The sequence below is a fragment of the Athene cunicularia genome (genome assembly GCF_003259725.1).
Source record: "Athene cunicularia isolate RWA chromosome 1 unlocalized genomic scaffold, athCun1 chr1_part1, whole genome shotgun sequence".
Classification (NCBI taxonomy): Eukaryota; Metazoa; Chordata; class Aves; order Strigiformes; family Strigidae; genus Athene; species Athene cunicularia.
This window is the reverse complement of record NW_020799091.1, coordinates 71,124,256-71,151,392: the sequence shown is the minus strand read 5'-3', so window position 1 is coordinate 71,151,392 and position 27,137 is coordinate 71,124,256. Positions and strand designations below refer to the sequence as shown.

General features: G+C 38.3%; 1 protein-coding gene across 3 annotated transcripts in view; it reads left to right on the top strand.

Moving 5' to 3' along the window:
* OCA2 (OCA2 melanosomal transmembrane protein) overlaps positions 1-27,137 on the top strand; it is a 227,963-nt gene that overhangs the window by 53,682 nt on the left and 147,144 nt on the right. For all 3 annotated transcript variants that reach the window (XM_026859053.1, XM_026859036.1, XM_026859045.1), the window contains exons 3-6: positions 16,583-16,681; positions 17,277-17,468; positions 20,446-20,503; positions 21,360-21,432. In XM_026859053.1, coding sequence (XP_026714854.1) covers positions 16,583-16,681; positions 17,277-17,468; positions 20,446-20,503; positions 21,360-21,432 — 422 coding nt within the window. The remainder of the gene's footprint in view (positions 1-16,582; positions 16,682-17,276; positions 17,469-20,445; positions 20,504-21,359; positions 21,433-27,137) is intronic.

The window sequence follows — 27,137 nt, the reverse complement described above, 5'->3', positions numbered from 1 at the left end:
AGGTCTGTCAAAACTGGTTAGGTTCAGAAGTAATGCACTTGGGTGTTGTTGTTGTTGTTTGTTTGTTTTTTTTTTTTCCCTTTCTTTTGCATATTTTTATATAATTCCTTCTGGGCAGGGTGAAACAGAAAACAGATCAGCAGTTACAGCAACTCACAGTTTTCACAAGTGCAGCAGAAGATACTGACTCAGTACTGTGTGAATTAGCATCATTCAGAAACAGCAGTGAAAGGCTGAAGGTTTTGCTCACACTTTCTGAGCTACTCTCTTTTCCGTGCTAGTCAATAAGGACAGTAAACACAGTCCATCTGCCATTCACTCCCTGGTATCCTTGAGCAGAGCTTCTGTAAGGACTCCCTTGACTGAAGTGAAGCTCTGGCAATGGTGGAGTATGAAAGCATTTCTCTCAGACAGACATGCTGGCAGTTATATTGAACTGGTATGTCTGGCAGGGCATTGCTCTTGCTGTTTAAGGAGAAAACATTATGCTATTGATGAATTTATTGTTAGAAGTCTATTTAATACACTGCTTCCTTGAATAGGGTAGGTAAATATTTTGCAGTGACTTTTCCACCCATTCTTGTGTCTTATGTAATTTATTTCCTCTGCTGCTGAGAAAATAAAAGAGTAAAAGCAGCTTCAAATATTCTTCTGTCTGTAATCTTTCTAGGAGTGATAGGAGCAACTCTACCTTCTTAGCCATGTCAATGACATGTGAGCTGCAGTTCTCTTTAGGAGTCTATTGACAGCTGGTTCACTATGTAAACCTCTTACAGGGAAAAGCATGAACCTGAATTTAGTGAACCTGTCTGATAAAAGGAAGAGTAAACCCAGAATGGAGGGTAGCAAGGAATGTACTTCTGTTTTCTCTGACGTGTCTTTGATTATGTAAGCTAAACCAGCAGGGCTATGTCATAATATATAAATACACCATTTTGTTATAACCATTGGCAACGCATGGCTTCTTTGCCAAGCTGCTCTGTGTGCTGTATGTTGTGCCTCCCAGTGCTTTCCAATGCAGGCCAACAAGAGCAAATGCTGTATGCAGAAGTGGCTCAATGGAATTTGTGCATTTACATGTTGTTTTTTGCTCATGTCTATTTGATGTATTGTAGTCTGTGCCCCAAAATAAGATAAGCCAGAACTGTAGGGAACAGTGATGTTTCAGAGTAAAAATTTTGAACGTGAGCCTGTGGAAAACTATTGTGTTTAAACACGAAGAAAATGGCAACAAAATCTCTTTACAAACCTGTCCATAGTTGCGTAACAGTATTGAAGAGGTTTATAGGGCCAGAAATATTACAACTAGCCTATTTTGACAGAAGACAGACTGTCCTGGCAGAAAAGAATGATAGATTGTCATATGGATTTGTATGTGTGGGTATCATGCTAATCACAGTTTCGAACCTATAGGTCTATCAACAGAAGTTGAAAGAGTTCTATTGATGTCATTAGACCTGTCATGCTTGCCTTCAGATGGAAGGCAAGAACTGCACATCAAAAACAGTTAACAAATGTACCAAGTTATTTACAATTTAGAGTAGGACTGATATTTAATTTTCTTGATATATCAGTCCAACAAAAGTTTTAGGCTCAAGCAGACAGGATGGAGAAAAGAGAATTTTGTCTCTTCATACTTGTTAAACACTGTACAAATCTGGGGAGATTTAGATCATACATATAATACTTTGGGATCATCAAAATTAAGTACTGACACCAGCTTCCTTATCTGTAATGGAATTTATTTACTTGTATGCAGAATTAATCATCAGGATCCTACCTGAGCTACATATGTATCTCTTCAGGGGTGAGGTCTTCATGGTATCATGATCTATATCACATGTAGTCTTCATTAACAAGAAAGTTGCAAGTAGGAGAATACCTTGTCCTATTGATGTTACAGCATTTGTTCACTGACCAAAATAAATTAATATATAAACTGAAGTAAGACTGCAGAACTGAGAATCTAACCATACCTCTTGAAGTTAAGAACAAATGTTGATGGAGTCTGTCCTTCCTTTCTAAACCAATGGCCTTTTAAAAATTTTGTTATATCTATATGGTTTTGTCTTAAGTTAAAATCTGTCTTTTAGCTCTGCCATGTGTCATGATATTTTTTTCTCTCCAGCCCACGCTTTTTCATAATGCTTCTGGAGGAGATAATTCATGTAGCTTTACTTCTTCCAATATTCTGATTAAGTTTCACATTGCATAACCTTAAAATAGTACGAAATTATTTTTTTCTCTGTGGCAATGTGCTATGGACTTCTGCTTCTCATAAACATTTTTTGTTTGTTTTTAAAACATTTCTTTACAATTGTAACCTACTTCTAAGTGCCATGATTCAAATGCAGTTCCATTATTTGGACTTTAAAGCTGGTATTTTTGTGTAGAGGAACAACTGTTACTCTTGTGTTGATTCTTGAGGTACAGAAGAGCTATCTTTGCATTAAATTTTAAGAGCAATGTCTAGGTATGGACATTTTAGTCTCTCTCTTTTTTTTTTTTTTTTTTTTTTTCCCTATCTTTTTTTGTCACTTTGTTTATTGCTCTGCTTCCTAGAGTATCCACTTACCTTTTTCCTTTGCATTTCCATATTGTCAGAGTATCCTTCAGTTTTCCTGCTATGTCACACTCTATGGATAATTTCTTTTGCAAACTACTTGTGCAGACTATATAAAAAAAAGACATTTGCTAATGCAGTGGTTGTTTATCTTGGTAACAGTTTCTGGGGGTGTTTTATTCAAAAGATAGATGTGAGATGCTGTTTTTGTTAGTACTATATCCTACGTTCAGGCGTCTGATGTGTTTTTCAGGCTGCTCTTATTTGGAGGCGCTGTTGATTCAAGAGCACTAAACCTTTTTGATCCATTCGAGGTGATAATCAAACAGCTGCATAACTGTCTGGTCCAGCACATAGAGAAGGACAAGCTTTGCTTATTTTTTTTTTAATGAAAAACCTTTTTTTTTTTTTTTTCATGCTTTTTAAGATGCTGACAAGTGTTTTTGATTGAAGATTAATAGATTCAGGCACTATATCTGCCTGAAGAAACAAAAGACTTCTAAACTTTCTTCTATCTTTAACAGTCTAAATTAGCTGTGCTCCACAGCATCTCTGCCAGGGTGGGACCAGTAACAGAGATCCTTCAGCTCTGTTCTGCTTTTGAAGACAGACTTGTCTATGGCTTGACTATGTCTTGCTTCTTTAATGGGGTTTATTTGTAAGAACCTGCTGATTTTTTTCATCTGTCTCTGTATAGCAGCTTGTAGCCTTCTACGTTAATAAGGAGAAGAAGACAGAAAGAAGCTGGTGACAACGGGCAGCCATGTCAGCATGGGGTTTCCCCTTTTCTGCAGATAATTTCTTGCTAAAGAATTTTTTTTTTTTTTTTTTTTAAGTCAGCAACATCAACACATCGACACTTTTTTTTCTTTGGGAGCACAGAATAAGGTTTTATTTATGCAACCTCATGTCTGAATGGCCAGAAATTTTCATGTGTATGTGAAGTTTTATTGTCCATATGGCTATTGAGCAGAATCCTATCTTCTGTTTGGGGATCAATGTTCAGGATTTATTTAGCTTTGGGATGGTGCTGATTTTTAGAACATGCATAGCAGATATTATGGCATTTATCATCAAGAATGTGTTACTTCAGGAGAAAGATGGAAGGAAATCACCTCTGTAAGACTATGGAGTAACCAAAGTGTCACTCTATATAGGGCCAAATGGAACACAGTGTCTGAGAGGAGAGTCTGGCATCTGTGTGACTGGGAGGGAAGTTGTACATCATTACTATCAAGAAATACAATATATAGTTAAACAGTGCTGCTGGAACAAAGCCATCTGCCATGTAGGAAAAGGACTTTCCTTCCAGGAGGCGTGATTTTGTTTTTTTGACTTTTCAGTGTGCAGGAGTATGTTCTTACCTGGAAAAGGATTACAGCTTAAATCAGGAGGAAGGGAAGCTGAAATGGCATCATTATTCTTTGTTTTCATGATTAGCTTCCCCACTTGGGGGGAGACTTGCCAAATATAATTTGCATGCTACTCTGCATGAGACAAGGAAATTCTCAGAGTTTCTTTGCAATGCATTATTTATAATCCTTGTTTTGCAGGGGTTTTTTCTTTTTTTTTTTTTTTTTTTTTTTTTTTTTTTCCATTTTTTTTTTCTTTGAGAATATCATTTCAGTGTGTTTGTGGACTCAGATCTTGTGATTTAATTTCATCTCCTATTGGCACTGAATCAAAAATACATGTTTTAAAGCTGCTTGTTAACATAAATTAGATAGTTCCTTCTCTGACATCGTAGCCTTGAGGTATCTATAGATATCTGAGGCCTTTCAAGGCAGAAGAAGATGTCTGGTAGCAAAACACAACCCAGCACTGTGGAATGAATTTCCTGAGGCTTGTAAACTGTGTATGTTAGCATCTTACAACGATCTTAGTGAAGGGCTCTTACAGGGAAGAGCACCATCTTTGTGAGATAAAACTGCATTTATTCTTAAATGATTTCACTGAATATTCTCCAAATGTATGAGCAAATATTGTATTATTATCAGCTACTTTTTTAGTCTGTTTGGCTTCTTTAATTTGTTCCTCTTGGATTTTCAGTGCTTTAAAAATTTTTGTCTCTGATATAACGAGGTAAAATGAAATGACTAGTGATGTGGATTTACTCTGTATTGGAAGTTACTTGTTAGGAAGAAATCATGTTTGGAAGGACATGTTGATAGTTCTTTGTATTCCTAATAAACATTGAATAACTTTTTTTGTAAAAAGTCTTTTGTAGATCATCTAAGAACAAATAAAAAGTACATGAAAAAAGTACTTTTTGGTACACTAATATAGATATTTGTGTGAGGCTTATACATAACTTAGTGAAGAAGTCTTTCTGTCATCTGAAAGTTAATTCTCCACATTCCTTGTACAGTCAGCATGGGAGACAAGGAGGATGAAACTGATTTGAAGAGGTCTCTCTCTTGCCAGTGATTATAACTACTCTAGACCAGACTTCTGGATGTTATATGAATAACCTCAGTGTCTTATGCTTAACCAGAACATGAAAAGAAATTTTTAGTACCTGCATTATAATTAAAATAATTAAAATAATGGGAAAAAAAAAGTAATGGCAGACTTCCATTATAGTGGAAAAGTATCCATTTTATCAACTGAATAGTGTTATCTCAATATATGATATCTCTAACTCCCCCTACAAATTATTGATCTTAAAATTTTATTGCTTTGGAGCATATTTTAGCATTTTTGCTGGGTCCAGTCCATTGAGATCAGGATCTACATAAAGGCCATATATGTTGTCCTAATTATACTGTAATACCTTATGAAGCCCGACTATTACCATATATGAGGGTTCTTGAACTTGTTTCATTTTATTGTGTTCAAAGGACAAAATGCAAGTCCCAGCAAACTTACAATAGTTGGGATCAATCATATGTGTTTTTCTAAAACAAATCTTAATTTGATGACACCTTGGATTTTTTAAGCTCTGTGGTGGCCTGCTGCTTGCCCTCACCTCCTCTCTCTATCACACCTCCAGGCACAGAAATCAGTCACATTTTTCATGTTAATGAGCTTTTTTTGTACATCTGTCTGGCTTTTTTTTATAAACTCTAAACAATGGATACATTTTGATTTTAGTGGTTTAGTTACATTTTTTCTCTAAAAGTTGCAGGTATGAATAGTTATTTCCAAATTCTTGGAATGAAACACATGGAACTATAGTTTTTTAAATAAGTGTTTAAAAAAGAAGAAAAATAACTTCTTAATGACTTCATCTTTAAGTATAGCTCACTAATTACTCTTTTTTAATCACCAAAACTGGGGTGACTGGCATAAGAGTATATTATAAGACTATGCAAGGCCAGAAACATAATTACATGTGACAGCTTGTCAGTACATCGCTTGGATTAAGGAAAACTATATCAGAATAATCCCATCTCACCATTGTGTAGGAAAGTGTTCCCTCATCTGGTAAGTGGTCAATGGTCTTCTTTTAATAGTGCTTCCTTTTCTTGTATCATCCTTAACTAGTCTGGAAGTGAATCTTCATACTTCAACATATGTTCCCCAAACTTTGAGACTACAATGTTATACCACTGCAGTGCTTGAAAAATAACCTCTCTAGAGATGGTCACATCATCCTGTTGTTTCTCAGACCTATCCTGTTCATGTTTCCATCATCCTAGTGCCTCATATTACATCTTTAAGAGACTTTGGTCAAATATAAAATTAAACCATTAAGTTGTGACCACTTCCTTAACTTTTGAGATTCTTGGAATTGTCTCATAGACTGAAAAAAAAAAAAAAAAAAAGTGGACTCCCCTTTATTTGTCATAAATTCAGTTAGCATCAGAGCTGGTTAAGCTAAAAGCCCATCATGAATGCCAAAGAGAAATGCTGGCATTTAAAAGGCAAGCTTGCAGAATATGCTGAAATATTACAAGTGCAGTCATGCTGAAAGTGTTGCTGATAAATTGCTTCCCTATAGCAGATTCATTTTTCAGTGTGCACCACAGCATTTGAGAATAATACCTCTTAACAGGTTATCTGTGTAATCCATAGAGAAACTGGGGTTTTGGAATTTGGACCACTACCAATACCAGCTACTGCTGCCTATTTCAAATTTTCAGCTTGCTGGCAGTCGCCAACAGCTAAACTGTTTTGGCAGCACCTGCTCCAGAAATGTATTTTCTCCTTCAGACTGTGTGCAGTTTTTGTATGCTCTCTCCTGTAGCTTTCCAATTTTCTTTGCTGAAACAGAAAACGGAGAGGAGGAAACAGCAGCTATGCCTTTTCAGTGCAACTTCTCAGTCCTTCAAAGGGTAGCTTTTTGGACCTGCCCCATCACTGTGGCCCTGCTGGATAGTCACAAAGATCTAGGCTGGTGCAGGTCCCCATTCCTGTTCTGTCCCTGCTCCTTGCTGGGTGCTGTGGGACAGGACCTGCTTGGGGAGCTCATGGCCCTGCCAGGCTCATGGACACCCTTGGCTCCTGGCTTCTTTCCACAGGGCAGCTGGACCTTGTTGTGCCCTGACATGGGAGTGGAAAATGTGTGGAAAACATCTTCGTTCTCTCAGGTAGTCAGAGGAGCTTCAGGATAGTTTCAAGATTAAGTACTTTTATCTTCATGGTCTATTAACCACACCCTGATGTCTTCTGGATGGCAAATTCCCCTGACAGAGGCAGGGAAAGACTTGAGGAAAAGAAGCTACCAAGTCCTGCAAATAAAATTTTACAGGGAAGTACAATAATCCTACAAGAAATACAGGAACCACTCTATTTTCCAAGATATTTCTGAATTTAAAATTGCCCTACTTCTTAAAATAGCAGCACAAAATAAGGAGGAGAGAGCCCATTACCACATGCTCTTGCATGACATGTTCACTCTTCAAACCCAGCAGAAGTGAATGAAGCAAGCATATTGTGTGTGCCCTATATAAGGAACCATTTCCAGGTTGGAAAACTTGGCGCACATTTCACTACATCTTTCTTAAGCATGTTCTTTATTTGCCTGGGGTCTTGGCATGGCAGACACTTCTCAGTATAAGACCCACCAGCTGGCTGTGCCTTTTGCCAGGTGGTGCCAGCACTACAGTCCTCTAGGGAATCCTGTACAGTCCTGTTTAATAGAAAATTAGGAAAGTCAAAGAGAAAATGAGTTTGTATTAAGTAATGCTTTCATTGTTAAATTTTTCTGACATCTTAATGGTGCATGCTTTTAACAGGCTAGAGGTTATTTGCTGATTTAGTTGAAGCTACATAAAGCAGTCATCAGAAAACGTCTGAAGCCTATTTAGTGATGTGAGCTCTGGAGTCTTTGATCTGCCCCTTAATTTTTAGTGTATCAGTTGACCATACTTCATTTGCGATGGGTAGTCATAACAGTTCCCCAGTGACATGCTACTACAAAAACATGAACAGAGGGTTGCTTCTCTGTGTGGGCACATATGTATTATAATGCTGATGGGTGTATGTATACAGCTGCTTAGTACACAGTTAATGTTTAAAAGTTGAATGCTATGATGTTGGTTAACACAGTTTGTACCGTGTAACGGTTGTCCAAAAGTGGACTTTATCAGAAACTGACAAATACTAAATCTGGTGGAAGAATGTGTTTCAAGTGTGGTCAAAAACTGGTGTGGCGTTTTGTTTTTTTCTTTTAATTTTTTGTAAAAACCTCTCTTTTTCAATTTATTTCTGCATTGTGTTTGTTTACAGTTATGATAAGAGTAGTTAGTTCAATACATATGATCTTCTATTCAGGGAAGATGTATGTTTTGTATAAATGTTCTCCAGGGAAGATGATGCTTCTGAAATTAGGCTTTAACCTATAAGAATCTAGAAATGATAAATTAAAGTCTTACTGTTGTTACTAGTGTCCTGTATGATTAATTATCTCTCATATTCTTACTCTGGCCTTTTCTAGGAAACTTTTCTTAAATTTGCAATTTGCTCTTGGCTTGGTAGTATTCCTGAACTTTTGTTTAAGAGGCAGTTTCACACTTATAATGGTTTTAGCGATTACTAATTCAGAGAAGCGTACTGACTTTTTTTTTTGTTTGTTTTTGAAGGGATTCTCCTTTTAATTTTTTATATAGTGAAAATTCCAATAAGTTATCTTCCAAACTGTTGATGTTCTTTCATAATACATATGCTTCCATATTCACCTCTACAATTCCGACCAAATCCTTTCCAAAGAAGTGAGAAGTATTGCTTTCTGTTGTTGTAGAAATAGCTCTTTTACTGATAGTTGTGTACACGATGTAGCATATGGCAGATGAAGCATTATATTAGCTGATGTTTAAAATGTATGCTTTTTATTATGGAAAGTGAAAGCTTAATGTATTGTGTGGCATGATTAATCTTTTCAATACAAGGCTAAATAATAGGTTCTAGCCAAACCTAGTGATTATTTTAAGTGTCAGCCAGCTAACTAGGATAAGTATGGTCTTTTCCTTTCTCAGATTCTTGTAGGATGTTTACTACTTTTGGTGTCCTCTGCTGTAGTGTATTTGGAATTGAAAAGTTACTTATTGCTGAACAACAGTTCCTACCACAAAGTCATTCTTTTGTTTAAAGTGGCATGTGTTAACACATTAGGAAATGCCTGAAAATGTGGTCAGGGTGCAGGTGTGTTCTTCAACAGCAGGAACAGAACAAGGAAGTTCTCTTGTTGGACTTCATCCCAAATCCCCTGAAGACTTCAGAAGCTATCACCTGCAGGTAATGGGAAACAGAGGTGTGGTGTAGGTGGAACCTGCAGCATGCTTCAGTCACGAATTCTGACTAATGTCGAAGGAAGTCATCAGTCCATCGGCTGGAGCAACTGGAGTCTCTGAGATTTCTTCCTTTCCTCTCCTGCTCTCCCTGTACCTCTCTATGTGTCCAGGAGTGCAGAAGGAGTCTGCTTCTCCTTAAACTGATCAAATGAGTGTAGGAGATTGAAGCTGAACAGCTGTAGAGAAGTATAAATTGCTACCAGAAGAGTGTGAACCTTGTTCATCTGTGGGAGCCCTGGCACAGCCACAGGTTGTGGGGGCTTCTGCAAGCCTGTGACTTGTATTTGGACCCTCACATTTTTTAATGTTGTGGGTGAGATTCTTCTCCAGCTGCTGTCAGGCAACTGAAGCTTCATCTGTGGGTATCTCCATGACTTAACAGAACCTCCTGTATCATCTGGAGTGTGGACAGCCCTCCTACAATGCTGATTCCTCTTCTGTGTTACTATGGAGACAGTCAGAAATTGTAATTACTTGAAAGATTAGTGATGGGTAAGTATGACTTTGACTGCAAGTAACCAGCTCAGAAAACATGCTTGTTTGGAACAAACCTATACTTCTGCAGAGAGAGCCAAAATCTGTATATATGACTGTCACAGCAGTAGCCAAGTGGTTAAGAACACAATCTTCTGTTTGAAAGATTTCTCTTAATTAAAAAAAAACATGCCCAGCTGTAGCAAATATGAGAATGAATATGGCCACAGTTGCAGTTGTACAGGAGGCAGGATATGCTCTTGTCTTTCTGATGTCAGTTCTAAATGGATCTTTCTGTGTCAGTAATGCTTTATAAGTCTTTGAAGAAGTACTTGTTAAATACTTTTTTACATAGCTTTTAGTTTTATTTTTCTCCCTTTAATTTTGAATGAAAGAGAAATGAGAATGTTAGATTTTTGTGTGAAGATCTATGTGCATATCTACATATATACATTTGTAAATGAAATTATTTCATGGCTGTTCTCATAATTGATGTATAAGATGCTAATGATTTTTGCATCTGAACCATGAGAGAACAGTGGACACAACTGGTGTCCAGCTTACCAGCTCCTCACCTGTATCTATTATAGTATAAATCCAGAACAGTCTTCTCATCCTATGAATGAGTTCATCCCCAGTGGGCTAATGAGCTGATCTGGTGATTAGGTTCTTGGTAATGTTGCTTAATTGCTCAGTAGAGATAGATGGCACTTCATTCTAGCATGTAAATATAATCAAAGTTTCTAGCTCTTTTGATTGTGAAGAAACACTCAAAATGTAAACTGATCCTAGGTTTTGAAATGTGTCATACAAATTTCTTTCCCTTATTTACACAGTGTCACAATTGCCAGCCACTTGCAGGGCTGAGGAGCACCAAGAAGGAGCACTGAGGACACTAAGAGTGTTTTTGAGCACTGCAGACTTGCTTCTCTAATAGCAGAGGGTCTTTGGGCCTTCCTAGGTTTTGCTTGCAGATGATCTGTTATCTTTTCATGAAATGCATGACCAAATTGAACCAACAGTGTCTTTGCAGAAGTATGAGAGGCAGAGACATGCTTGCATTAGGTTCTCTGTTCAGGGATGACTTTCTTTTTTATAATCCATGCTATTTTTTAGTTTTTTTCAACTTTTCTTTCTAGAGCTTTCAGCCTTCAAGATTCTTTTATGCCCTAATTAGCTTTATTGTTTATATTACTCTCATTCTCTAATTAGAGTAATCACATCACAGGGGAGTTGAGGCTCTTCTGCTTTTTCTCTAATTATTTTTGTTTTGTCAAGCCTGCCTGTTTCCTGCTGCTTCTTCTTGTCCATGTGTTTTTACTCTGCAAATTGATGCTGTCATGTAGTAATTGTTTTCACTTTATCTGAACACCTTTTCCATTTTTACTGTATTGGCCATTCTTTGCAACCTGTGAAGCTCTACAGTTCTATTTAAAAGTGGCAAGACCTACAGCAGCAAGCAGGGATGACAAATGTGCAAAAAGAAGGTAAAGATGATGTCTTTAACTAGCCTTCTGGATCCTTCACCTCAGGTTCTGACATTTAAACAACCTTCTACCAAACTTTCATTCTCTCTTTCTGGTTGCCATTGCTGTGGTTGCTTTTCCCTTCAGGACTGTTTGCATACTGGTCAGTCACTTAACAGCAGTGGTGAAGACCTGCTGAGGTGGGGGGATTGTCAGTAGATATGCTTATGTAACACAAAGCAGTGTTGGTATCAACTTCTATCAATTAGAAGAAAACGGAAGCTTTTGTAGAAAGTTTACCGGTTACTAATCTCAGATTTTGCACATGTCCTAGATGGAAAAAAAGAAAAGTAAGTGTGTAAAGGTTAGTGGTGTGTGCAATATGAGGTTAGATTAGAGCAGGATAAAGTATATATTATTTGGAGCCTTTTTGTGGAACAAGTGGCATCATTTTGTGTAAAAGAAGAAACAGCTAATTGGTCTTTGAGTGAGTTAAATTTCTGAATGTACAAGTCTGTCATGGGTTGGTCCTCTGGATCGGCTGCAGCTCCTGTGGTGGGAGTTGCAGTGGCTGCAGTTTCTGTTGTGGACTTTGGAGTGGTTGCACTCTCTGTTACTTTGTTAACAGACCCAGAGCCCTTTTCTTCCTCTCGAGGGTGCTGAACAGTGTTTAATAGCACTTGGTAAGCACGGGCTACGCCCCAGCATGTTGCAGTGAGCTGTGCCTCTCTGGAATGACCCAGGTGACAACATACTTTTATCCACTTAGGCTCACCTCGGCCCCCAATACAGTCAGCTGTTGAGACCCCCCTGTCACTCCTGAAATACAAATGGGTTCTGCCCCTTTAAAATTTGATGGCATTAGGGTGCATTGCGCACCAGTGTCCACCAAAGACTTATACTGCTGGGGGTCAGATGTGCCAGGCCATCAAATCCACACAGGCCAATAAACTCTATTACCCCGTCCTCCGCCTGACTGGAAGCAGAGCCCCTCTAATGTTGGTCATAATACCCGCTAGCGACAAATGGGTTAGTGTGGTGTGCACCGGTTTCAGTCTCATCTTGATCACTCACTTCTTGTGAATATAAGTCAGAAGTTCTCATAGGATCATGAGCAAAGTCAGCCTTTCTGCTCTGTTTGGGCACTTGATTACTGGAAATCGGAGCAGCATTTCTCCTACAAAAACCTCATTTTGTACTTGTTCTTCCTTCCAACTTACATACTCACTCTTCTAGGAGGTAGGTAGGTTTTCAAGTGATACTTTTAAATAGTTGCTTAACCCTAAACAAAACCTGAACCACATGCAGGAACACACTAGCTCCTAGCAGTAAGACGACCATGTCAATATCAGCATTCCAAAGGTATCTGAAATTCCTGAATTCCTCAAACACAATTGTAAATAGTCCCAGAGCCAATGACAGCACCCCATCATAGATAAGCATCACATAGTACAGCAAAATCAAGGTCTTAACCCAAGTCTCACAGACTGTGATCAACAGCATGGGTCTGAGCTGCTTCAGAGGTGATGGGGACTGAAGCACAGCTCCTCCTGGCTCCCCGATTGCCAGTTCTGGGCTGGCTGTTCAAAGGGAGTGTCTCCTCCACACACCATGCAGCTGATGCCATGTGGAGTAAATGAGTCACATTAATCACACAATGGGCTCGAATAGGGACCCCCAGCCATCTGGGAATACTGGAAGTGATTACGAATTGGCCAGAAGGCAAAAATTTTGGAATGGCACCAGACGAAGAGGTAACGTGCTCAGGAGGCCACACCATATGATAAACTACTGGATAACAAGAAGCGATATGCCCTGTTTACCGATGGGTCCTGTCACACTGTGGGGAAACATCAAAGGTGGAAAGCAGCTGTATGGAGCCCCACACGACGGCTTACTGAAGGTGCTGAAGGAAAAGGTGAATTGAGTCAGTTCGCTGAGGTGAAAGCCGTCCAGCTGGCCTTGGATATCTCTGAGTGAGAAAAGTGGCTGGTGCTCTACCTCTGTACTGACTCATGGATAGTGGCAAATGTGCTGTGGGGGTGGAAATGGAGCAACTGGCAGTGCAGAGGCAAACTCATCTGGGCTGCTGAATTATGGCAAGATATTTCTGCTTGGGTAGAGAGTCTTGTTGTGCAATTATGCCATGTAGATGCTCACATACCTAAGAGCCAGGCCACTGAAGAACATCAGAACAACCAACAGGTGGATCATGATGCTAAGAGTAAGTTGGCTCAAGTAGATCTGGACTGGCAACATAAGGGTGAACAAGTGATGGCTCGCTGGGCCCATGACTCCTCAGGCCATCAGGGAAGAGATGCAACATATAGATGGGCTCATGACTGAGGGGTGGACTTAACCATGGATGCTATTGCACAGGAAATCCATGAATGTGAGACATGTTACAATCAATCAAACCAAACGGTCAAAGCCCATTTAGTACGGAGGACAATGGACAAAATATAAATACGGGGAGGCCTGGCACATTGATTATATCACGCTCCCACAAACTCGGCAGGGCAAATACTATGTTCTTACAATGGTGGAAGTAGCCACTGGTTGGTTGGAAACTTATGCCATGTCCCATGCCACTGCCCAGAACACAGTTTTAGGCCTTGAGAAGAAGTCTTATTGTGGCATGGCACACCAGAAAGAATTGAGTCAGATAATAGGTCACATTTCTGAAACAACCTCACAGACACCTGGGCCAAAGAATGTGGTGTTGAGTGGTTATATCACATTCCCTACCATGCACCAGCCTCTGGGAAAATTCATACAATGGGTTGCTAAAAACTACACTGAGAGCAATGGATCTGATGAAGTCCAATGCATGCCTCAAGGAGATTCGATTTTGGGTGAAAATAGCCAATGAATCAAACTGTCAAATAACCCTGTTATTGCAATTGATGCCTTGCAACATCCTCCTGCCACATCCAAAGCCTCCTGCTCCACCTAGTGAGGTGACTCCTCCTCATTACTCCAGTCTTAAAGACTGCCATGACAGATGGAACCCAAAGTTATGGTCCAAATGAACTCAGTAGACATTGTGGACGTATGGCCCATAGACTGAGGGAATGATATCTGTGAGACCTGGAAAAAGGGGTGGTGATACCTGAGGATGTATCTGGAACCTCAGCATGACGTCAATGGCATGGAATAAGGGGTGGAGACTGTCCTGGTTTTGGTCAGGATAGAGTTAACTTTCCTTGGGCTGAGAGAGAGCACAGCTGAAGGGCTGAGTCCCAATAGATCATTTGGACATCAAAGCTCAGCATATAAGCGGCACGTGCTCTCTCATTCACGTTATTTGTGTTTTGGGTTTCCGGATCAGCTGGGTGGAGTTTCTCTGGTGCAATGGGGTCACTGCTGGGAACGGGCTCGGTACTGGTCGCTGTTTGGTTAGCCACTACTGCATTTTACCCATTTTGGACTACTATTATTACTGCTGGTTTTGCTAGTAATTATTTTTTTTTATTATTATTATTTAACCTACAAGTTTCCTCTTTATTTTGTCCATCCCCTATTTCACCAGGGATCGGGGGAAGTAAACAACTGGCCATGTGGCCATTTGCTACGAGCTGAGTTCAAACCACAACAAAGTTCAAGGTCCACCATCAGAATTTTTATTAAAGTTGTCACCTTTGGATGCAAACTCTAAATGTAGTGGGATCCTGGGATTAGATGGAAGCATATCTGTAATGCTTGGTGAGCACACATTTAAAGTCCTGATAGTGTTTTTGCTATCCTTATGGATTCCATTTTGTAAAAGCTCTAGGTAATCTTTTATATCTAAAGCTACGATAAGCTTAGAATAGCACTTACTTCAGAATACTGGGGTTTCTCCACTTAAATTTTTTGTGTGAATCTCCTATTTTAAAACAGGAAGCACTTGGATAGCTTCAGAGTTTGCAATCATCTCTTCACAGATGAATTGTCAGTGCAATGTAGCACCTGAATTGCAATCTGCCCAACATTTGAACCAAGGTACTGGATAATTCAGTCTCTATAACTCATTCATTCTCTTCTGTTGAGACTGCAAATATGGTGCTTACAGCAGAGTTTGAATGAGCATTGTGACCAGTCAAGGCTGAAATAATCATATCCAGTTGCTCCACACCTAACGTGGCTTCTGAATGATAACACTACCAAACAAAGCAAGATAAAACATTAACTGGAGGTTTTATTTTTACAAAGTCTGAGTTCACACATACCTCTACAAATTGCAAGAAATTCTACTGTTTTCCATTGTGATATAAAGTTAGAGATCCTTCTTTTTGATCTGACCTTATATTTAGAAGATTGAATTATTACTCACCTTTGTATATTTACTTAATTGTCTATGATTTTATAATTTATTTCCTCTCACTGTCCAGCAATAGCAGAAGACATTTTAGGCTTCCTCTAAGTGTCTTTGGAAGTAATGAGATTTGAATATTTACTGTATGTCTAGCAGATTTCTTTTGGACTTTCTGGTGGTGGGTGGCTGCAGTTTTGAACGGAATAAACCTGAGTGTGTTTGAATAATGGTGGTTTTGATGGGAAATGTCCCTGGAAGAGCCAGGTCTTGGAGAGTGTTCTAAAATGGCTCAATTATTTAATCTCTCCCAGAAGACTGCCTCAAAGCCAGACCCCTGTGATTGTGCTTGATTCTCTTCAGCTATTTCTTAAGCCACAGGATTTGTATTTTAGCAAAAGGCTTCTTAACAACTCTAAGCTGAAATATGGCAAGAAGTAGCTTACTCTCTGTTAATTATCTGCAGCACCAGGACCAAGACTTGACAGAAACTGTTTGGAAGGAATTGTGCTGCAGGAATGAAGTATTTGTAGTTCAGACAAAGCTTTCTTCCCTAATACAAAGGGTGCTGAGGTGGCTATAGGGATTAATAGATTTCTGGTGATCCATGTCTCAAATGACGTTTATGGTACAGAAATTATGCTATAATTTTATATTTTATGAAGTACATTAATGTGGACTTACATGAATATATGTAATTATTTACCTTAAGAATTTTGCCTCACTAATACTAAAGTGAAGTTGTTCCATTGTAAATTTAAGTGTCTAAAATACAAGCATGTGAGTGTGAGCTAGGTGTCTATTGCTCTTCTGTCATTCAGAGGGAATTTAATTGACTATTTTAGGTGCTGATTTTAGGATAAGATAAATTTCCCTTGTTTTATGCAGTAGAGTCCCTCATGACTATAAGAAGGTAACTAGTTCAAACTTAATGAAAACCTTAGTTTAGGTGAATGCCATTCTTAAAGAATATTTAACTAGTTAAATGCACTTGTAACAAAATATTCTGTAGTACTGTACTGAATGTTATTTTTTTTTTTTCCCCCCAAAGATATCACTTCAATTTTTCTAAGTTATTCAGCTCAAGGTCAAAAACCACTGGTTTTACAGAGAAGACACCACTACTGAAGGCTTCCTCAGAGGAGAATGGGTGAGTTACTTTCATTTTGCTCAAAATATTTTTTTTCTAAACTCTATTCTGTTTAATTGTGTATGTTTCTTTCTTATATCCTGACACCAAACCTGCTGGGAAATAAAGTGAATGGCAGAGATTGTGAGCAGAGAATTACTCTGGAGGACCTTGAGTGGAAAGAAGGGGCTGTATATGGGAAAGGATATAAGGTCTGAGATCAGAGTGGTTAGAGAGCCCTAATAATAGGCAACTGCAGGTCATGTGCTCTAATTTCATCCATGTGGTGTTACATCAGGTGCACTGAAAGACACAGCAGAGCTACAGAAACCCTCCTTATAGGGGGTTTACACACCAAATCCTTAGGTACACCTGTCTGGTACATCAGAGCGCTAGTTCTCCCAGGTGCACCTAAACATCATGGAGTCTTTTCTCTTGCTCCCCAGTCTACCCAGCTGTGTCACCACGGGGAGCTCGGTCTGTACTGAATAAATCTATTTCTATAAATTTTTCCACTAAAATCTCTCAAAGTGTACCTAAGGATATGCAAGGTCAGTTGCATCTGCCACCCGTTGAAATAAACCACTGTTTTATGTTTTCTGCAAATGTGTGACAGGTTGCAGTGCATGGCTCTTCATAATCCAGATTTTACAACAGATGACGACGATTCATGGGACAACAGCTCTGCAGAATTTGAGCAAAGGTTTCAACTGGGAAGTGAGATGACAAGTTTGTCCAGATCTGCTTCTTCTGAGAAATATGAAATCTTGGACAACCTTCATGTCAAGTTCAATTTATCAAAGATGAGGTCTGAATTCAAACATTCATTGATTTCTTTTCCATTAAAAAAAAAAATAAAAAAAAAAAAAAATTCTGCAGGGATTGATTTTTAAATAGAGAGGTCTAGAAAATTATTTATTTTATGCAAATGAATAAAATAACACTCCATATTTAGGACATATTTGCCATTGATAGCTTATAAATAAACTCTGGTGAAAGTGATTATAGCCTCTACCTAATGATCAATAAGCCCTTTTTCTTACAGGTGTCAATCATATCACCTATTCCAAATTTATAATGAAATAGCTCCTATATTGCTTTTAACATTTCTTTGAAACAATTTGTTAAAAGCTCCGTGGTTGATTCTACATCTTTATTCTTCAGTGTTTTGTTGCTTTTATGAAATACTTAAAATATGTATCTAACACAGTCTTTCTGTAGTAGCTTTTCACATATACACAATGCAAAATCTGAGCATTTTTCTATCTTTTAAGTACATTAATATATTTCATGCTTTACCTCAAAGTAGTCTTTTACCTCATGTAGGCATGGAGGAAATTGAATCTGTTAATATATTAAAAGATACCAATGTGGTAAGAGTTTAAGTTCAAATTTTCTAAGGATATTTTTTGCCTGGGATTTAACTAGCAAACCCTTTAATCTTGGATGCTAATCCCACCGCCTGCCCCTTCCAGAGTTTCAACACTTTGTACTAGTTTGGTTTGGCCTCTGCAAATAGCTCCACAGATTTACATGGAGCCCAGCACTGCATATCTGCATCTCCATGTTGATCCACAGTGTATTTTTACACTGTGCATTTTTTTCCCAATCTGTATGTTGTTTTAGCTCATCACAATTGTTTTCTGCCTTTCATACCATACATATGGTATTGCGTGGAGTGCTGCTCTCCTGCACTGCTGCTGAACAAATGGAGCAGGAGAATTTAAATGGCTGCAATTAGTGTAATATGAGCGTCTGTGAAGAAGTTTGGCAGGTACCTTTCTTCATGCTTGTGGTAGCTTTCCCTGGTATTTGATGGAACAAAGTCATCCAGCGGGAGTGTAGAATCCATTGTTTCCAGTACAGTGTAGGTTTGTAATCTGTGGGGTAGTGCAATTCTCTGGTAGAACTTCCTGTGAAATATTTTCATTGCTACAGTGTGGGTTGTACATATGGGGCCAACTCCTTGGCTGTTGTAAATCAGCATAACTCTGCTGAGATAATAAATGGAACTAAACTGCCCAACACCACATGCAGATCAGGCTAAAAATCATTTGGTTTAGAAGAGGAGGTGAAATTCTTAATAGATTTATAGTTCATGCATTCCCAACTGAAGTCAAATAGTATTGTGCCGGAGGCATATATCAGCGCAGGTTTTGGCACAGGGTTTGTACTTGCATCGCTGTGCCAGTTTAGCGCTGTAGGAAGAGACAGATTGCAAACCACAGGCAAGTCAAAGGCTGATCACTTCTCAACTGTAAGCTGTTAAAAGCACTTCCCTAATATAAAATGCCATGAAAACAAACAGACAGGAGGAAAAGAGCCTTCTAAATTTTACTTTTAATAAACTAACCATTTCCAAAAGCTTTATTATTATGTCTTGCCAGTTCCTTTACATGAGATTCTGTTATTTACAGACAAGTGGTTATGAATTTATAAAGGCTTAATTAATGTTTTAAAATTTCTCTTATGTCTTAAAATCAAGTTATTCCTGTTTCAGTAAGAATTTGAATTATTATTATTATTATGAACGATAATTTCAAAGTGCAAACAAAATATCAAGTACATTAAAACTAAACCAATCTGGACTGGTCTTTAATAATTCATAACATAATAAGTTCTCAAAAATACTAGAATAGAACTGTAATGTAGAGATAGGAAGAACAGACAAGCAAGGTAGAGGATGCATGACTAAGCTGGCACTAGGTATTTTCCATAATTTACACAATACCAAAAGAAGTTATCAGTTATGAGGTACTGATGATGGCTTTTGTTGCCATTCCTCTTTATTTAAGCCTTTATTATCTTCTTCCCCCTCTCTGCCACCTGTTTTTCAGCAGAACAGAGCTACCTGACATTGCTGGAAGAAACCACCTAACTGCCTGCCTTCCCTTCCTCCTTTAGATTTTTATGCTGTGTAAAGTTGTTACTGCTTGTATTTCACAGGATATTGTAGTCCCCTTGTACCAGTTTGTCAGTGGCAACATATTTTTATTAGCTGCTATTTTTTTTTCCTGCTTGTTTGGAGAATTCTAAAGAGGAAGGGATTTTTAGAAAACAACGTTTTTCAAAAATGTGTCTCCAGTCACTTATGTAGCTTTCTGTCAATGAAGTTGATTTAGGGACTTATTTCCACTGTGATTAAAAATTATTTCTGACTCTCTTCAGACTACTCTGCTTTAATATTTTGTTCTACAGGATCTGTCATCTATTTATTGAACTGTTCCCTTCTCAACTAATTATGCTAGTAACTTGAAATGTTTTCCTTCTTGCTTGTCATCAGGTTTAAATCAAACCTTACATTCGTCATTCTGTCAGAAAAGCAATGTTTACTTTTGAAAAAATGGAATAAGAATATCAATGCCTTCAACTAATGAAAAGAAGGACGAATTGCCCAGAAGAGTTCTGTATATTAAGACATACGGATGGGCAGCCAGAAAATAATTAGTTGAATTGCCTTTTATGTTAAGATATTAAACAATGGCAATTTAAAAGCACTAAATCTCAAGATTTTTTTGCTCAAGAGCATGCATTTTCCCAAGGGGTAACTTCTCCCTCCTGCACAATGAGACCCAGCTGTCAGCAGAACCAGGGCAGGAGACGTTATAGTCACTGAGGCTTCCCAAGCCCCTGCTGACCCTGTTGTGGTGTCTGTACTCTGACGTGGTATGTTATCACTTATAAGGGTTTTCCACGATGCTTCTGATATGTCAGAGCTATTAAGAGAACAGAAAGGGTTTGTTTTAAACTAGCTGTATAGTAAATACATGTCTTTTATGTTTCAGATGCTGTCTAAAATTCCTAAAAGTTTCAGGCCTGTTCATCTTTGTAGTTGTCTGCTCTGTAAGTATTGAATTTGCATTTCTCCCCCGGCCATTTCCTCAGAATTAGTTCAAAATGAGGCATGATATTTGGTTTTATCTAATAAAAGACTGTCTTGAGGGTGGAGACAAGATAGAAAAAAATGAAAATACTGTTCAGGGCTTCATGCCTAATCAGCCCACTGTTTGGTGCACTAGCTGTCACTCTGGACAATATGGTAGTATAAGCAGTTGAGTTTGAGGAGGCATCTGAAACTCAGATTTGTATGTCCTTTACAATTGTTTGTTGAATTTAGGATAAGTCTTGAGATACTGGCTAACACCTGAGGAATGTTCGTAGGAAAAGTTGTGCTGAGGAGGATGCACTAGCAATGGCAGTGCTCCACAGTGTACAGATCCCTACCAGGGCTGCCAGAGTGCTGCCCTCCCCTACAAAAATCTTCAAAACTGACAAAATCTTAGACTGCAAGACTTGAGAAACATTTACAAAAGCTGGATTTCACCCTTTTAGCTGCTGTGAGGAAATTTTTTTTTTGGCTAGCAGGGCTTCTGTATCAGAGATAAAATAGATGGCACTGTCTTTTCTCAGATGTGGGTGTTCCTTTCCTGATAGCTCCTTAAGATTACAATTTGTCCTAAGAGACAACTGGATGAAACACACCGATATGTGACTTTGGCAGTAAGTTTATGGAAGGAATATTACTTGTGCTTGTTAAGTATCCCAGCTGTGTTGGAAACATACCTGAAAATACTGAAAGCAACCTTACAATTTAATGTATAGTTTGAAAGAGTCTTGCTTGAGTATTTGAAATAGGCTTAGCAGGTATTTTTCAGTTTTTGTGCTATTAATGAATGTTTGGTTTTTATCCTTGCCCTAGATTTTATTTGGCATTTATCCAGATCAAGGTGTGTCCTGGCAGATGTTGGCTGTATCGCCTCTGGAAAGCTTCTGTATCCTTCCTTCATTGAAAAAAACCCAGAATTGAAGTTTCATTGATAAACTAGTTGAATGGGTGGGTGTTTTCTGTCTTATACCCTGAGAGGACTGGGTGTCCTCAGAGCCTGGGCTGCATAGACTTGTCCTTTGATGCAGGCCACAGCTGTGCTCCCTATCCAAGTCATACTGAATGGTCTGTGTCTGGGGTGCCCTGTGGTGCCCATCCAGTCTAGGTCACCTTGTGGTGCCTCTGCATGAAGCCAAGAGTGTGGAAGTGGTGTTGCAGACCCAGTGGGATCAAGGCTCAGCAAGCAACTGGGTCTATGGCTAGGACATGGCTGCAGCAACTACACCCCAGACCCATTGTATACTCTCATCTATAAAATATCTGTAGTGTATACTCAGACCATGATGTTACCCAGTGAAATCCTTCAAAAGCAGGAACCTAGATGGTTCATGAATATGTTTCCAGAACAGCTTAGCTCAGCCATGTGTATGGATTTGTAGATCTGTAGATATTTTTCGGTGGAGGTGCAGATTCCTTTACAAATTTTCCATGTGAAATTGCTCAGTAATGAATTTAAGTCCACAGATTGCAAGAAAGTGTTCAAAAGAACAAGCAATAGAATAATTCAAACTAAAAATGATTCATTGCAGGTGAATGCAGACCTGAATGTGAAAAGTCTTTGAGGGATGAACATTCAGTTAGGAAACAAACAAGAACTTTTGCAAATAAATTACATTTCTTGTTCTTGCTATATTCCTAGTTTAATCAGTCTGGTTCGCAATCTGCTTGGCTTTTATTTCACTAGTGTTAAAAGATGATTCACTTATAGATATCTTTCACCTGGGAGGTGTCTTGTTATGAAAAGGTGTAGTAGGATTTAATTTTTGAAATGCTGATTTTTTCTCTTTAACTAGGCATTTCCATGGCTTTGAGCAGGAAGAGTCCATTTTAAATAGATTTGATTATTAGCATTCTCACTGTCACCAATAATGACACAATATAATGTAATAATTAGTAGAGTAAATGAGGAGGAAAAAGTTAGTGCTTGAGGGCCATTTATAATTAAAAATTGAGATTCCTTTTTGGAGGAAAGCAAGTGAACATTTAGTAGTAATAGTGATGACATCAACTGTGAACTCCCATCAATATCCTGTTCACATCAGTATTTTTGTCCTCCTTCAAACTGCTGTTGAAAGCTCCTACATATGGTGGTGTTGAACAGCACCAGGGCTCTCATGGCCCAGTCTGTTAATTGAGGGTGTATTGGCAGCAAGTCTTTAAGTTCAGGTTTTAGTCATAGCATAGCTTGAGGATTTCCTCTCTTTCCACAGATTTTGGTTTGGAACCAGAGCTGCTGCATTGTACACATTGACTCTGCAACCAGTTATTCCTTTTTGTTTGTTTGTTTCAGGGAAGTGCTCCTGGGATTGGGATTTGAGTGTTCCTATATTTCACATTTTACCTATCATGTGAGGATGCTTTGAGCCAAATAGTGGTTAGACAGTCAGTATATAGCATTCCTCTTTCTTACTTGACAAACCTGGAGCTGAAGCTTCTTAGTTTGTCATGTGTGTTGAAAACTGTCCCCTACCTGAGGTCACTGAGCTGGGGAAAAATATATGAGAGGCAAGCAATACAGCAAAGCCATGCTTCATTTTCAAGGTGACCTGGTAATTCAAGCAGAAGGGTCAAGGAGAAAGGTTGCATTTCTAAATGAAGTTTTGAAAAGGCATAAGCAATTCTGAATGTCATCTCACTGTTGCTGTTAGTCTTCATCTGCACAGAAGTAAGCTCATGTGGTTGTCCTCCACCTTGTTGCATAGTGAAGAAAGTATTTACCTTTTTGGCTAGGCTTGAATAAAATTATCCATTCACACAGCAGTGTTAAAGATGTGATTTATGCTGATTGACAGACTGTGGTATTCCCAGAGGTCATTAGATGCTACTCTCTGAATGTCTATGAGAATTTGATGGTGGGCTGGCAGGCATGCTGCAGTAGTCCTTGTCACAAAACCCCTAGAGGTTGCTGTATGAGACTGCTTTGGGTGGAAAATAAGTCTCTTAGCTCATATGATGCCAAATTATGCAAATGAAAACTCTTTACCTCTTGCGTATGCCTCAAAAGCTGTTAAGAAATGTTGAATGGATACTAACCACTATATACTTTCTTAAAAAAAATTCCTTCCTCTCATTTCTGTTTCTTTCCAGAAACATCCATGCACATTGATGTGTGTTATGGATGCATGCTCATGCATAACATGTGCATATGCTAGAAAAATGAAAGCAAAGTTTGAAATATTTTTAAAAAACAAATGGAGTGATACCCTTTGGACCTCATATCCTTTGTCATCCTGGTTTCACTTAGATATTTGTGTTTTTTCTGTCATGCCCATTAGGTCTGAGACTTGCTCAGAAGCAGGACTTTCTGGGTCTGTGCTGGCAGAGACCTGCATCAGCTAGCATGGGAGTGACCTGCTTCTCATATAACATCTCTTCAGCACTTTTCCACTTGCTTTAGTTCCCATTTGTTTATGTTTCTATACCTTAATCTCTTTGGATTTACTCTAGCTGTTTTTCTTCCCCTTATTTTTTATTGGACCACTTATATCTCCCTTTGCTTTGCCAATCCCAGTGGGTAACAAACCTGACATGTAGCAGTAAAGTGTGTGGGCTGCAGTTTCTGAAAACAACATCTTGCCTCCTGTGAATTAATAGAAGCTTTTTGAGTCTGTAAGGCTGTGGGGTTTTAATACGATTTTCCTATCAGACCAGCTACAAATTCAGTGTATTTAGTATAGTTTTTCAAAATAGTGGTAATACTGTTCTTTTTTGACAACACTTGGGATTTATTGGCTTATAAATTCTAATTAATCTCTAATACCAGAAGGATGTAGGCTTATACTGAAGCCACGCTAGAGGACCCTCTTCTGCAGGAAGCAACATTCAACACCCCTACTGATGTAAATGTGTGAAGCATTTTCAGATCCTTTGCTCCAATACTGTATGTCAAGTGAGAAGTATCAATATTCAGTAAGATGATGTGCCTTTGGAAAGTAGATTATAAAAATAGAAGAGATACAGATTCTGAATAAATTCCATCATTTCTTAGTTTAGTTATATGTACCTATTCTAAGATATGAATATTTTTATTTTCTGTAACAGTTTGAACATTCAAACCTCCAGGTAACTTCTCTCTGTTAACTGGTTGAACAGAGTAAATGAGAAATATTCTTGTTATCCATAATTTACTTGGGCTTTCAGACTTGAAGAATCTTCTGAAATACTAAATATACTCCACGTTCATTCCTTTGTTTCTAATAACTTCTGCCCTGATCTAAGTAAAATTTTAGTTTTTTCTCCAGCAATGGGAAAAAGACAGCTGGAGCACTAACTGTGCACTAACTTTTTGAACTGAACTAGGCTTTATGAAGCTAAAAAGTAATGGGGATTCGTGAATGCTGCTAAGGAATTATGCAATCAAACTGTATGCTACCTTACTATCATTTAAAGAAGTGTCTGTCTCCCCAATACAGTGCTGCCTTTTCTTTCAATTCTACAGTTATTGCTATTTCTATCTTTTCAATAGTAGAAATATTTTCTTCGCAGAAGAAAAGGTAAATCTCCTTCCACCACATTTCTGTGCAAAGGATCTCACACCTACCTTACTGAGTTGTGGATTTCTGTCTTTCCTCTGCTCCTGACAAGTGTTTCAGTAACAGTTTTGTTTGTCTCCCTCTCAGCCTCTACTTGTGCCAGTTTCTGTAACAGGTGAGGGAAATTTAGATCAGTCTAGGTGAAGCAATTTCATTTTCCTTTTTCAGAATGTCAGAACTTCCTTCTCTGGGCCCTGAAACCTGACAAAAACTGGGGAGTGGATTGTGAATTCTTTCTGAGTCTCGCCAAGGATCTTGCATTTTTATAAATGTATTTTAAAGTCTTTCAGTCCTTATATGATTGTTTGCTTTTAACGTTTCATATCTTCTTGGTAAAATTCTTGGAGCAAGGGTTCACGTTTTGCAATGTATATATTTGCACAGCACCCAATGTGAAGGGTTTCTTCCTCACTTTTTATGTGCAAAAATACCCTTAATGAAAATACATCATCTCAAGTCATGGCTGAATGGGTCTCCAGTCAGTCCAAATATCAATATCCAAATATTAATACAAAACCGTAAATATCAAATTGACTAGTCAGTGGCCATTTTCACTGATACCTCCCTCCTCAGTAGCTCTAAGAGATTTCATCACATCCAGTCCAGAACTAAGATCTCAAATTCAGAAAGTAGAAGATGTATCTCAATAGCAGTAACATGTTGAAATTTACATCATAGCCTAGATTTCTCATTTCATTTGGATTCAGTAGAACTAGTTAGAACATTTCCACATGTGGAAGTGGATGGGGAGGCTCTAGATAGGGCAGACATAAAATGGATAAATGTGCTGACCTTATTATCAAATTCCTTGCTGAAGTTGCATGGGTTTGAATGATTGGTGCAACTGTGTTAATCATGGAGCAAGAAAAGGAAAACTTGTAATCATGCTGTGACCATTAGCAACACTGAAAAAATCACTTTTCCCAGCCTCTAATCCAGAGGTATATATAGAAAAAAAGACTCTGAGGCAAAGAAGATAGTCACATTTTAGCAGACTTTTCAGTTTCCATGGAGGCCCTAAAAATGGGTTTTACTCCCAAGGAGCATAAATTAACTTAATGAATGAAACAACCTCTTTAATCTCTTTCATTCTTTTTCCCCTTTGATTTTTTTTTACTTTCGTAACTCCAGTTCTCTACTGTCAGACACTCCTCTTTTTCCTTGCAGAACACATTTAAAAATCTTTTATGTTTGTTGATGTTGTTGGAAACATACTAAACATGTTGGCCTGCAGGCAATGTTTAAGCTGCTAAGTAGATGAATGAAGACCAGGACCATGTGCAGAGGCAGAATCTCAAGGCATCATTGAGAAAATGCTGTAGAAAAAAGAGTTTATTAAGGACTCTCAAAACTTCTAGAACTGATGAAGCACAGAGAAAGGATGGATCCAATGTAGACAAAAATGGAACCAGATTGCTGACACTCCAAAAAGGAAAAAAAAATATTATGGAGCATTCTTCAGGTGAGGAAACTCTGAGGAAACTCCTGTACCTTCAATAGGTATAGAAAAACATGTGGTTCAATTTGGTATATTGTGAAGGGATGGTGTAAAAACAACCTGCAAACAGGGATAGGACATCAAAAGAGAAAGCTGCAAAGAGTGATGCAGAAATAACCCCAGTTAAGGTCAACATGCAAAAATAGATGCTAAGACCGAGGCAAAATATCTTCTTTAAAAAGGTAATATCCTGGAGAAACTAGTATGAGTGACCTGGTCATAAATCAGTATCAATAGTGTATAAAGAAACTTGGTGAAAAATAATCAGTAAACATAGTATTCTCAAGGTACATTTTATAGTAGGCAGAGTATGTTATACAAGCAGATGTTAAAGCAAGCAAATCTGCATGCAAATATAACAGAAAATCTGTGTCAATCATGGCTTTTCAGCTGGCTCTGTATATGCTGAATTAATGGCATGATGGAGGGTAGAGCAGGGGCTCAGTATTTAGGGAGTGACTCATCTCAGATACACCTGAGTTAGTCATCCTAGGATCTCTTTATAATTAATAGAGGGAACTGATGCTTCTCATGAGCCATTTGTCTCATCTTTGTATGGTG